Below are 13,716 nucleotides of genomic sequence, written 5' to 3'. Positions count from 1 at the left end.
GGTGCTAGGTCAAAACTCCAGGATTTGGAAACATGCATAAGTTAATACTCTCTTCTTATCTTCTGAAACTTAAGAACTCTTGTGAGTCTATGCTCATACGAAGATTTCTCCCATTCCTTGGAGAGTTTTGATCTCCATAAAACAAAAAACAAAAAAGAGGGATTCTCACAAAAGACCCCGAATAGCCAAAGCAGTCTTGAAAAAGAAAAACAAAGATGGGGGCATCGCAATTCCAGACTTCAAGTTATAATACAAAGCTGTACCGATCAAAACAGTATGGTACACACACACACACACACACACACACACACACACACACCAATGGAACAGAATAGAAAGCCCAGAAATAAACGTACAACTATATGGTCAATAAATCTTTGACAAAGGAGGCAAAAATGTGTAATGGGAAAAAGTCTCTTCGACAAAGGGTGTTGGGAAAACTGGACAGTGACATGCCGAAGGAGGAAACCGTATGACCTTCTTACACCATGCACAAAAATAAACTCAAAATGAATTAAGGGCCTAAACGTGAGACTCGAAACCATAAAAACCCTAGAAGAGAGCACAGGCAGTAATATCCCTGACATCAGCCATAACAACATTTTTCTACACAGGTCTCCTGAGACAAGGGAAACAAAAGGAGAAATAAAGAATAGGGACCACACTGGCACAAAAAGCTTCTGCACGGCAAAGGAAACTCAATAAAACAAAAAGACAACCTACCAAGGGAAGATGTTTGCAAATAATATTCCTGATAAAGGATCAGTATCCAAAACCTGCGAAGAACTTACACAACACCAAAAAAAAAAAAAAAAAAAAAGAAAGAAAGAAAGAAAGAAAAAAAGAAAAGAAAACCCAAATAATCCAATTAAAAACTGGGCACAAGACATGAACAGACATTTCTCCAAAGAAGACATAGAGATGGCCAAAGGATACGTGAAAAGATGCTCAATATCACTGATCATCAGGGAAATGCAAATCAAAACTACAATGAGATATCGTCTCACACCTGTCAGAATGGCTAATATCAAAAAGAAATACCAAATGCTGGCGAGGATGTGGAGAAAAAGGAACCCTCCTGCACTGCCGGTGGGAATGCAAACTGGTGAAGCCACGGTGGGAAACAGTGTGGAGGTGCCTCAAAAAATTAAAAATAAATAAAATCTCCATATGATCCAGTATTTACCTGAAGAATACAAAAACACTAATTCGAAGGGATACACACACTCCGATGTTTACAGCAGCATTATTTACAACAGCCAAGGTACGGAAGCAGCCCTTCACTGAATAAAGCCAGGTACCCAACTGGTCAAGGAGGAAACAGATACTGGGCACATTTATCAATATCACTGGTTATCTGGCCTGTGAATCATGCATCCAAATGGCCATTCCCCATTTTTTTCTATGTGGGCCACAAAAGAAATTTTGTTCTGGAATCCAATAATAATGAAAACAAAGACCCTCAATGCAACGCAGAAGCATTTCAGAAACAGTTTCACTTGCTTCATCAGGCCATATTTTTATGCCTCCAAGTTGAAGACCTAATGATATAGCACATTTCAGGGACTTCACAGGAAATCTACATGAATCGTGACATGAATCACATCCAAAATGTGTTTGTGAGGGACTGGTCTCACAAGGTTGAATCAAGATCTTGATCTCCAGAGAAGAAAGAGTCTGAGACAGGTTCAGATGTGGGACAGGTACTAGCTAAAAATATCCGAACGAGAAGCCTGTGACTATAATAACAATTACCCGTGGAAAAGCTCCAGCAACATTCGCTGTAAAGAGACGAACTTGCTGACCAGTCTCCATTAGTGACAGATTCTCTCTGTGAGGATCCCGTGGTGGGAATGCTCCAGTTTTAAGGCTTACCCGAAGCACATGCACGCCGTCTGAGCGTCTGCCTACCTCTTTCTACGTGGCTTCTAGAAGCTTGACGGAACGAACCTCCCCTCCAAGCTTTCACATGAAGCTAAGTCTCTGGGACTAAGAGAAAACCACTGGACAACCTCAATTCGTCCTCATTTCTCTCTTCAGACATCCGTTGTTCCGGTTCTGAACTACTCTCAGAGAGTGGGCTCTTCTTACAGAGGTTCTGCCGAGCGACCAGAAACCACAGAAAGTGAAGAATGACAAAAATCTGTGGATTCAAAAGGAACGACCACACAGGTTCAGTGCGGGCGTCAGACACGTTAGCACCAATTACTTCCAGCTCCCTTATCCACATCGTGTCATTTCACTCATGGAACCGACAGAACCTTTTCTGAGTAGTTTCTACAGGAAACTGAAGTCGCGTTGCCAAATCAGGTTTCCACAGAGAAGAGGCAGCGGCAAGGACCACGCTCACTGCTCTCCCCAGAGAAACGACCAGTGAAGACAGGTAAGGCAGTTTTGCACTTGAATCGTGAACAGGTAATGTACCCTGCCTGTTTCCTGCTTGCGCCTTTATACTTTGCAAATACTAAAAAAGGATGCATTTCTTCAGTAGGTGGACAGATAGAGAAGCTGTGGTACGTCCAGACAATGGAATATTATCTAGTGCTGAAGAGAAAGAAACTGTCAAGCCGTGAAAAGACACGGAGTTCTCCTGAAAAAGCTACATACTGTATGATTCTAAGTATATGACATCTTGGAAAGACAAAACAAGGGAGACAGTGAAAAGGTCAGTGGCTGCCATACTGCTGTGGTGGACACATGTCATTTGACACTGTCCAGACCCACAGCGTGTATGGCATCGAGACTGAATCCTAATGTAAGCCAACGATGGACTCTGGTTCATGACGGTGTGTCAATGCAGGTTCACGGATTGTAGCAAATGTACCCTGGGTGAGAGACGCTGATCGCGAGGGAGGCTGTGCATGTGTGGGGGCAGGGGTATCCGGGAACTCCCTGTGCCTTCTGCTAAATTTTGCTGCGAACCTAGAACTGCTCTTAAAAAAAAAAAAAATTTTTTTCATTAAAAAAAAAGTAAAGTAAAAAAAAAAATGTATCTTTCACAATGGAAGCAGTGAAGGGTGAATATAAGAATTACATTGACGCACAGGCCACAGATTTCATGACCACACATCAAGCATTAGAAATGAAAGAAAAAACATCTGCGAGAAAACAGTCTTACTGATTTTACGCACGCTTTCAAGAGGACGTTAAATTTACCTATTTACAAAAAAGGAAAAACATTTAGAGAAATATTAGGTTATTAGAATATGTCTGACCTTTCATGGGGTTATCAAGAAGGAGTTTAAAGGTTTCTTCAATTTAGGCAAATTGACTCATTATAGCAGGCAGGATATTATGTTACTTACAGAAATAGATTAAGGATTTTATGAGACAAGGTTCATTTCCAATTATGTTCAACATTAGAAGAAGCACTATTAGAACTTTTATTTCATTTAGCCTGAGATTTCCACACGTATTATGAAGTTCAAATTGGTTCTAAAGATAATGCTTTTTATGAAATAAAAAAAAAAAACCGGATAATGAATGTAGTTCTGATTAAATCCTTAATCATCCCGTACACTAGGAATTAAATTCTGAAAAAGGAAACAAAGCCAGAGTAAAAAAAAATTATCACCCTTAAACGCTGACACCACGCAAAAGTCAAAGATTTTAAGATCTGAAGGAAAATCGTGTAGAAATTACCCAGTCAGTCTGTGACTCCTAAACTGGAGTAAACCGGACACAGAGCGCATGAATGATGAACACAGGGTCATTCCACCACCCACGGGGAAAGTCAGGTTGAAGACCCACGGCTCCCGAGCCCATCTACCACCTTGCCCATCCCCTGGTGTTCAATGTCAGGGACGGAGGGAAACCAAACCTTCCTCCTTGCTTGCTGCCCAATGGAAAGTCTACCTCCTGTGCCACTTCTGCCTTTATAAAATCAGGTCTTAGGTATTTTTTTCTTATACACACACATACATCTTTTATTTATATAGTCATGACTCGATAAAAATGTTGAATATGGGCTTTTCAATATTCTTCAACACTCGCGGCACTGCTTAACTTCTAAAAAGTATCCACTCTGATGCTTGTATCATATTGAAAATTTTTTTTAAAAAAAAAAAAGGAAAGAAAAGCAGACGCACCAAATAATATGTATCTTAAAAAAGAAACCTAACCCCTCCCAAATCTCTACGGGGCACAACCCGAAGGGCCCCCGCGTACGGAAGTTCAGCCCCCGCACACTTACTTCTCAGGCTCCCCAAGCTGGGCGCGGGGTGGGTGCGGGGGGGCAGCGTGCTGTGGTAGGGTGGGGTGGTGCTGAACAGAATGTCGTTGGGCAGGGCTTGGTCAAGTATTGAACTTCGCGAACTGCCAAAGGAAGACCCCCTCCGATTGCTGCAGATGCTCTCATCAGAGAGGGTGCGGTAGAGCGAGCGTCTTGGAGACAGGTTCCCATAGAACGAAAACTAGGGTTGGGGGGGGAGAAGGGGGAAGACAGACACAAAAGAGTTGAAAGCATGGAATTTCTCTGACTAAATCCAGCAATACAAGTACCACCGTGATAGCATCTCTGAGTTCTCCCTAGGCAGGCAGGCATCAACCATTAGCTCAGGAATGCTAAACCAGGCACGTGGGTCATCTAGGCAAACACACCAGGGCTCTGGTGCTGTTACTGGATTTGAATGTTTTCCTCCTTTGACATTCTGTGAACTACTATCATGAATTAGACAAGGGCAGCTTTATTAATTCTGAAATGTTAAATGGAACCTCCATAACCTTATAACACCGCCAGGTCCTGGAAATATGGAAGGTTGCCATTTCGGGCACAGTTATGCAAAAGCACACATAGCGTGGGCTTGATTTTAATTTGAAATGACTACGTTTTAATATCAGGCAATTTCTGTATCAATCCACTGCAATGTGAGGTTCAATCTCATCCAAAAAAAAAATAAATAAAACCAATTTTGAACACTGAGGCTCTCCAGGCCACACAAGCAGGTTCAAGAAGCAATGGTTATCAGTCCAGTAAAATCTTGTGTACTTAAAAGTGATCCCCCACAGGAGTCTATTATAATTGTTGAAAATGGAGTAATAGTAATCGATCATTACCGGATTTAAGGGAACCACTGAAATTATTGTGTTAACTCGCAGACAGGGTAGGGAGAATTCTTACTCAAGAAGCAGTAGTCAAACTACTCAAAAAAATTAAATCAGATCTGACTTTGCAACTTCGTCTTCTGCATACCGAACCACATTCCTTTTATATAAACAATAGTAAAAGCCAGAATGTTTGCATCAAACAAACACAGAAATGGCTATTTACATTTGTGAGTGCAGCGAGAAAGCTAAACATATTTCTATTGTATGCGTTCCTTCCATTCTGTCTGCTCTGTCCAACTGGAATGTGTGTTGACTACAAAGTTAAATTTACACCATGAAAGGAAGGTGATTCGTCTTAGAAGGGGGGGGGACCCCACGTCAAGGAGAGAAGTTCATTTCTATGAAAAGAACAGCTATCTGCCCCTTTTTACAAGTCTGCACCCAAGCTTATACAGTACCGTATATGTGATTTGATACAAGTTTAGAAAAAAAAAAAAAAAAAAAGAGGCTCATTATGATCGAGTTCTTCTGGGATTCCCTCTTCACACACACCAGCAGGTTCTTCAGAACATGATTACAGGCACATTAGATTAAAGCAGCTTTCAGGTAGTATCTAATTAGAGTGTTATTCTAAGAACACAATTAGGTTAATTGCAGTATTGTTTTATTATAGAGAAGACAGGAGCACACAGACTTGGTGTTTACCCTGATCCCAGTCAACATGGCAATGCCTCATATGTATATATATGTATGTTTTTCTTTTCATTTGGACGAGAGCGAGCACTGGATGAGAAGGGAGAAGATCTGACTTCCATTCCTGACTCTGACACCCTACATTTATATGAACTTCTCACTTCACCACGTAGGGACCCAGGAACTTGCAAAAAGAGGAGACTGAGCTAAATGACTGGCAGGTTCTTTCGAATCCTTTCTGTTACGTAACCAAGTGGTTTAAGAGACTGTAATAACAGCGAAGCTACAACTTGTTAACAAGAAGTGATCTAACGTTAGCGGGGGTCTACTACGTGACGAATGAAGGTGTGCCACCGAATGTGAGGTTGGCTTAGAAGACTGACACTTGGCCTTCCCTTGGGACTGACGGCGTGCTGCATGCTCCGTCATATTTACAGTGCCCGGCTTGGAGCAGAGGACAGATTTCTGTAACAAGTCAGGTAGTATGGATTCCATAGCTACTGCCTCTGATCACCCAGAATGTACCGGTGCTAAGAGGCTGTGCCTGTGTTATTTCTTCTCTCTGGTACACGTTTCATGGTCTCCTTTTTTCAGAGGACGACCCTGGGCCGGGAGGTCAAGTCACTTGCACAGAGTCACACAGCTGCTTGTCACCGGAGCTGGGATTTTCGGCCAGGCCTGCCTGCCCCTTGTCCTCTCCATCCATGCTAGAAAGTTGCCCTTCCTCACCTCCCCTGGGCTTGCCCTGCTGATAGAAAAACCCCCTGAAAACGGTCAGCCATGCACAGAGTACCAGGTAGAGTCATGACAGAGAACGCACGAGGCGGGGCTCTGGAAACTTCCGAGCCTCTTTAGACTTTTCTTCGGTATTTCTGGTGACTGCAAAGCCTCATGAAAGTCGCTAACCTTTCTTCTCCCCTCCTCCACTAACGGACTGTCAGGAAGCATCAGTTTCAGAAAATCTTCTTTGGACAGAACATGTTGAGTTTCTGCAACAGCATCCCCCACCACGGTCTGGTGCTGGGTTGCCGTGGACAGGATCTCCATCTCACCATACAGCCTGTTGCACAGAAACAAAGCAGAGGGGAAGTTAAGAGGAGGGAGGGGTCAGCCCATTTGTAAAACGCGTGGAGCCCGAAGGATTAAAATCCGCCATTTCCACCACCACCTACTCATACGCGCGATTCTTAATTATGGAGTCAGGTCACTGCCGCGTTTGCTCCAGACCCCCGTGTCATTTTACACGTGTGAAATGAGCTCAACTCTAAAGGTAGATTTCTGAATAATTCAGAGTCAAGTCAGATCCCTGAAGCCCTGGATGGGGAAAAAAAATATAGCCTTTTTTTTTTTTTTTTAAGGCCGTGCTTTTTCTTTTCCCCATCTGTCAGAAAACACATTTTCAATAATTCATCAGAGATTATCATATGTCCTTTGCAGGAACACCTCCTTGCGTTTCTCCGAAGACTCGAGAGAACCCTCCTCTCGCAGGTAGACGACCGCACTGCCCCAACTCACCCGGACGACACAGAGAGAGGCACCCGAGGGAGCCTGAAATTTAAGAGTAATCGATTCAGGCGTGTGCCAAGCACGTTTTATTATTGGCAATTCCGCAAAGCCGTTTGGATAAATAAAGCAGCTGTCTCCCTTAATTATCAGGATATAAAAATGTATTTACGAACAACAAAAGACTGTCTAGCGGAATTACTGTTTTCAGCTCTTTTCCAGGGAGAAAACCAGGGACTCGACTTTTAAAAGTTTACTCTGGAAATTCAATCGGAGGAAGCTAACATTCCGGAGGACACAGTGAATCATCAGTGGCTGTACTGTCAGCAGTGAACGGTCCTTGCCACATGACCTGAAATGCAACGTTCTAGGAATCCATGGCCCAGGGCCACAGGGTGACAGACCTGTATGTTATTGTCATGTGTCACTGAGATGACTCTATTTGAGAGGCAAGGCCATCTTGTCACAGTCCGACAGCTCACTGGGAAATTACCAGAGTAAGGAACTCACACGGACGTGCTCAAAATTAACAGTGATTATCTGGAAGTCTCTCTGGCTTTTGCTTTGTTGCTGAGGTAGGTCAGGTTGGGTCAAGGAGGGTTCCACAATGTGATGTTAAAGAGATGACTGGAAACTTCAGAGTTTTATCTTTTGTGTACAACGGGACATTGACATTCTCTAATCCTTTGTGGCACAAACGCATCGGACTTGGCCCATCCGTTTCAAAGCATCTTTCGGCGATAAGGTGGGACGCTGTTTCTGCTGTCTGCAGGTGTTCGAGATTCATCGCTTCCACATTACAGTGTGTTCCCTTGTTTTAGGAGCACTCGACTCAGCTGGACAAGTCCTGGGGTGCCTGTGCCCCCCCACAGGACGGGCACGGCACAGCACGCAGAGATCCGGCCTGAGGCCCGGGTTCAAATCCCAGCACTAGCCTCGTGTGATGCAGGGAAGTAAAGCTTTGTCGCCCACATGCCCAGACCTCCTCCTCACGATGCTCCTGACTCTGCCCTTCTTTTACTGAGAGTCTGTGCCTTCAAACCTGTGTGTTCAAATGCACAAACTCCGGGGGGGGCTCGGGAGAGCAAAATGTCCAAATGGGCACCTGTCATCCCTCCCTGACTCTTGCAGAGAGCCCTCAAACAGTGCTTTCACACAGAACTCAGAAGGCTCCGGATGAATTTGTGTGAGGCGCTCAGGAGACGTTTTATTAGGCAGAAGTACCAACGTTATCGTTAGAAATCTGCATTTATGGGGGCGCCTGGCTGGCTCAGTCCATAAAGCAGGTGACTCTTGATCTTAGGGCCGTGAGTTCAAACCCCACGCCGGGTACGGAGCCTACTTAAAAAAAAAAAGAAAAAGGAAAGAGAAATCTGCATTTGTGGTCCCAAAGTGTGGCTATCACTATTGAATTCCTTTCTAAATACCTCATTTGCAATTATTGACATGATGGGTTTTTGTGTGTGTGTGTGTGTGTGTTTTTTAACAAAAACACTCCATGTTCAATTTCAGCCCTAAAATGATTTTTAGTTTAGAGAGCAATAGCAGGCTCTCCATATTTAAAAAGCGGGATCATTTTTTCCGGTAAAAAAGTGGTGCCAGTTCATCAACCAAGCTGAAGACGTAAAAGAGCTCTGTGAAAATCAGGGCAGCACCCCCGTGTGCCCTCCACACGTGACGATGCTGCAGACACAATGGCCTCACAGTTTAGTGCATGGGAGTTTCTTTTTTCTTAAGGCTGTCCTTTTATTTTTAAAAAATGCTTATTGATTTTGAGAGAGAGAGAGAGAGAGAGAGGGCATTCGAGTGAGATGAGTCGGGGAGGGGCAGAAAGCGAGGGAGAGAGACTCCCAAGCAGGCTCCATGCGGTCAACCTAGAGCCTGATATGGGGCTCGATCTCCCAAACTGCGAGATCATGACCCGAGCTGAAATCCAGAGTCGGATGCTCAACTGACTAAGCCGCCCAGGCTCCCCATGGCTGTCCTTTTAAAAATAAGGAAACGGGCGTGCCTGGGCGGCTCAGTTGGTTCAGCATCCGACTTCGGCTCAGGTCGTGATCTTGCAGGTGTGGGTTCGAGCCCCGCGTCGGGCTCTGAGCGGACAGCTCGGAGCCAGGAGCCTGCTTCGGATTCTGTGTCTCCCTCTCTGTCTGCCCCTCTCCCACTCATGCTCTGTCTCTCTTTCTCTCTCTCAAAAATAAATAAAAAAACATTCAAAAAAATTTTTAAAAATAAAATAAAAAATAAGCAAACAACGAAAATAGCTCTGACCATCCTTGTTTTGCGTTCTTGACATGCGATTTCTTTAACTTGTCTCTTCAGAGAGACAGCAGAGCTGCCACAGGTGTTATAAAACGGATTATCGGCATCTTTTTTCTCTTTTTCAAGAGGCACCTCACGTCCCTCCCTACCTGACCCCACAAAACCAAACAACTGGAAGGGAAATCAAAGTCATGTTAAAATTGGGTAGAATACTTTCTCTTTGATGGTGTCACACAACCAGTTTAAGAAACACTCAGGGACACTGGGGGGGATCCAAATCGCCCTTGAACTTGTTTATTTACAGACTCTATCCTCACACCGTCAACAGCCCATGACCGTGACTTTTCTATTGCAGGCAGTTTTCTGGACAGAAGAATACAGAACAGGGATTTCTTTCACTTTTTAAACATGAAACTCAAGGAAAGAGAAGACTTTGAAAGAGAAACATAAATGCCAACATTTAAGAAGATGTACAAGGATGTTTCTAGGTCATTCCTTCTTAGAAAATATATTTCTGTCGAGGGGAAAAATGCATCCGCTTAGTCCGTCCCCAAAAGGTGTGTTAAGGCTGGGTAGAGAAGAGCCACTGGCCACCTTACCCCTGACACTCGGTCACTTCGGGTTCCTCAGGCGGCGGGCTGCCCTCCGATTTCTTCCAGCCGATGACATACTTGCTCACTGCCCCTTGCCTGTGGTAGGGCTTGGACGCGGACCCGGGGACCTGTTGGGCGCTGCTGTGGGACACGATGTAGACTTTGGACGTATCCAGAGACCCGCTATTTTTGGAACAGTGAGCAGAAGGGCTTCCTGAATGGTGTGAACCGCTGAGGAGAAGAGCAGACAAATGCTGTGATACAACCAGATTTCATCAGTGCCAGCACGCTGCCGGACTCAGGCCCCCCCCCCCCGCCCCCGCCTCGCCTCGCTGTGCTTCCCCCCGGCAGCAAAATCGAGCCAAGCAGGCAGACGGGGCGGTCCTTCCACCGTGGGCCTGGGTGGGAGTGCCTGATTTTCCCAGCACCGACGATGCTCACGTGCACACGGTACGCCTGTGGCTGGAAGGATGTTAAAAACAATCAGAGGAAAATCAGATATAAACATAAGCAACATACTTAAAACCGATGCGCCGAAAGAGAGGAAACCCAAAAGAACGTGCTCCACGTCAAGTGCTGCCGGGAAGGTGCCGACGCAAACCACGACAAGTACGAGGCACATGCCCCACGCTGGCAGGAACGGGAGCGGCTGGTAAGGAGTGCCCGCCCGCCGCCCACAGGCGTGAGAAGTGAGGCAGACGGTTTGGAAACCAGTCTGGGCACGACCCGTAAAGGTGTGCACCTGTGTGGCGCACGACCCAGCAATTCCGCTCCTGAGCGTGCACCCTGGATAAACCCCTGCACGTGTGCAACAGGTACCCATGGCGATAGGCGGACTGATCGTAACAGGTCCCCGATTCCCCCCACCTGGATCATCAGCGGCGAAACGGACGGCCAGTTGATGAACAAGAATGGATAAAGGGAAGACTCTGAACAAATGAACCGAGGTTGCCAACACCTTGGGTGAACCTCGCAGACGTCACGTAGAAAAAGCAGCAAGCCGCAAAGAATATGTCGCACAGTTCCATGTTTTTTTTTTTTTAATTTTTTTAACGTTTATTTATTTTTGGTACAGAGAGAGACAGAACATGAACGGGGAAGGGCCAGAGAGAGAGGGAGACACAGAATTGGAAGCAGGCTCCAGGCTCTGAGCTGTGAGCCCAGAGCCCGACGTGGGGCTCGAACTCACGGACCGCGAGATCGTGACCTGAGCCGAAGTCGGACGCCTGACCGACTGAGCCACCCAGACGCCCCGGTTCCATGTTTAAATAAAGTTTACAAACAGGCAAAACGGGACAAGGTTGCTCAGGAACGCAGGTATTCAGTTCGGAAAACAGTGAGGAGAGGCGAGGGGAGGGGGACGAGGAAAGCCGGCTAGAGGCTCCCTCCAGGGAGAAGAGAAGGGCATGGGAGTGGGTTCTGACACCGCAAGGCCAACTCCGCATCTGGTGGTCGTATGCGCGTTTGCTGCGCGATCACGTGACCCAACAACAAACTAGTACTGAAATGATGGAATCCCTAAATCGCAACAAAAATTGTTTGAGGTCAGCAGTTGAGCTACTAAGGCCAGAGGGACTCCCCGCTGACAGTATAACCGGCCCACAGAAATAGAAAAGCCTACAGATCTTTTTTAATTCAGGAAGAACTGACAACAGAAAGTTTCGTGACAAATGACAAACTGCAGTGATAGTGCCAGAATTCAGAAAGCAAGGAGGGCTTCACTTTCAGGAAAGTTGACACGCCAGGGCCCTCTGAGGACCCCAGGGCCGGACTGGCTGTGTCTTCATGCTAACTCCCCGGTGAGACCCGGGGAGGCTTTCTGAACCTCAGTTTTCTCATCTGTGAAAGGGGCTGTAACAGGGCCTCCCCTCAAAGGACTGCTCCGAAGACTATCTTAATATTAGCGAAGCACTTACAACAATACATGCCACAGAGCAGGCATTACAGGAAGGTCAATTTTTGTTAGTGATGCACGCAAACGAGTTGTCCATAAGTAGGAGTACTTGCTATTCAAAGAGTTTACCGTAGGGCTCCCTGGGTGGCAGGCTTTCTGGTAGGATGAAATATTAACCTTATTCCGAAACCCGATGAGCGCTACCTTTCGGAAAACCCTGTGTATAGAGTTAAGTATCCTACAAGGTAGGAAGTAAAGGAAAAAAATCAAAATGAGGAATGGTTATTAAAATGGGCTTTTTATAAACGTTCAAAAGGAAAGAGGGTAACAAAATAAACCAACTCACTTTGGAGGGTTTACGTGTTGGAGGCACTGTGGTATATGAAAAATTAAAAAACAAACAAAACAGGGGCGCCCGGGTGGCTCAGTCACTTAAGCGTCTGACTTCGGCTCAGGTCATGATCTCGTGGGTCACGAGTTCGAGCCCCGCGTCAGGCTCTGTGCCGACAGCTCAGAGCTCAGAGCCTGCTTCGGATTCTGTGTCCCCCTCTCTCTGTCTGCCCCACCCCCCCACCCACGCTTGCACTCTCTCTCTCTCAAAAATAAACAAACATTAAAAAAAAACAAATAAAACACCTCATTTGCTACTATGAAGTAACTCAGCTACGGGTGGTGGGTCTGGTGTTCCTGAGTGTGGCTCAAAACTCCTTTCATCTGGGCTTTAAATCGTGGACTCTGGGTGAAGATGTGTCACTGCCTTCCCATGCCCCGAGCTACCCAAGGAAGAAGCAAGGAGCACTGAGAAAGGGAGCTTTGAACTCTTTCCATTTACCGGGTATACACCCGGGGATACACTCCCAACATATGGGGTCTGTAGATGGAGGCCTGGAGATTTCCACCTAAGCTGCGAATTTTGAGAAACTTCAGGTCGACGGATAAGGTATACAAATAGTAGAAACACATCCCTGTATCCTTCACCTACATTCACTGCTACTATCTTGCTACATATATCCCTCTCTGAACCATTTGAGAATTGGTGGCAAACTCTCTATCATACTCCTATATTTTAGAAAATTTTGTTAATGTTTATTTTTGAAGGAGAGAGAGACAGAGTGTAAGTGGAGGAGGGGCAGAGAGAGAGAGAGACAGAGAGAGAGAGAGAGAGAGAGAGAGAGAGAGAGACAGAATCCGAAGCAGGCTCCAGGCTCTGAGCTGTCAGCATAGAGACCAACGCGGGGCTCGAACTCACGACCCGTGAGATCATGACCTGAGCCGAAGTCAGACGCTTAACTGACTGAGCCACCCAGGCACCCCACCAATATAAAATATTTAAACACTAAACTCTAAGAGCAAATTCACCAAATCGATTTGATGAGCAACATGGCAAAAATCTATGCTTAGCAGCAGTGACATCATTATCAAAGTTTTCTCTGAAATGGGTAAATATTCTAGAATGCTGGCAGTAAGCTTTTCATGAATCCTTGCCTTCTAGACTAAAGTTCTTATTTTAGAGTTTCACCCGCCAGATTCCCATCACTGCTACTAACAGAAGGGTATGGATAATGATATACAAGGGATGCTATGAGCCATTCTGCAGGAGAATCCAGAACATGAAATTATTATTATTTTTTTGCAGTTGACTTATTTCACTTTGCAGAACCTTGGTTAGGCTGATACAAATCCTGCTTTGTGTTCTGAGCTCTGACCTAAGCGCCTTCCCCTGGC

At 45.5% G+C, this 13,716-nt stretch overlaps 1 protein-coding gene across 13 annotated transcripts in view; it reads right to left on the bottom strand.

The window, feature by feature from the left end:
* Nucleotides 1–13,716, bottom strand: part of SIPA1L2 (signal induced proliferation associated 1 like 2) — a 226,220-nt gene that overhangs the window by 19,633 nt on the left and 192,871 nt on the right. For all 13 annotated transcript variants that reach the window (XM_047825079.1, XM_047825088.1, XM_047825090.1 and 10 more), the window contains exons 16-18: nucleotides 10,104–10,328; nucleotides 6,646–6,799; nucleotides 4,193–4,412 (exon numbers count right to left, since the gene is read on the bottom strand). In XM_047825079.1, the coding sequence (XP_047681035.1) occupies nucleotides 4,193–4,412; nucleotides 6,646–6,799; nucleotides 10,104–10,328 (599 nt within the window). The remainder of the gene's footprint in view (nucleotides 1–4,192; nucleotides 4,413–6,645; nucleotides 6,800–10,103; nucleotides 10,329–13,716) is intronic.

Source organism: Prionailurus viverrinus, chromosome D2 (genome assembly GCF_022837055.1).
Source record: "Prionailurus viverrinus isolate Anna chromosome D2, UM_Priviv_1.0, whole genome shotgun sequence".
Lineage (NCBI taxonomy): Eukaryota > Metazoa > Chordata > Mammalia > Carnivora > Felidae > Prionailurus > Prionailurus viverrinus.
Note: the sequence above shows the minus strand (reverse complement) of the source record. Positions and strands in the feature narration are given on the sequence as shown.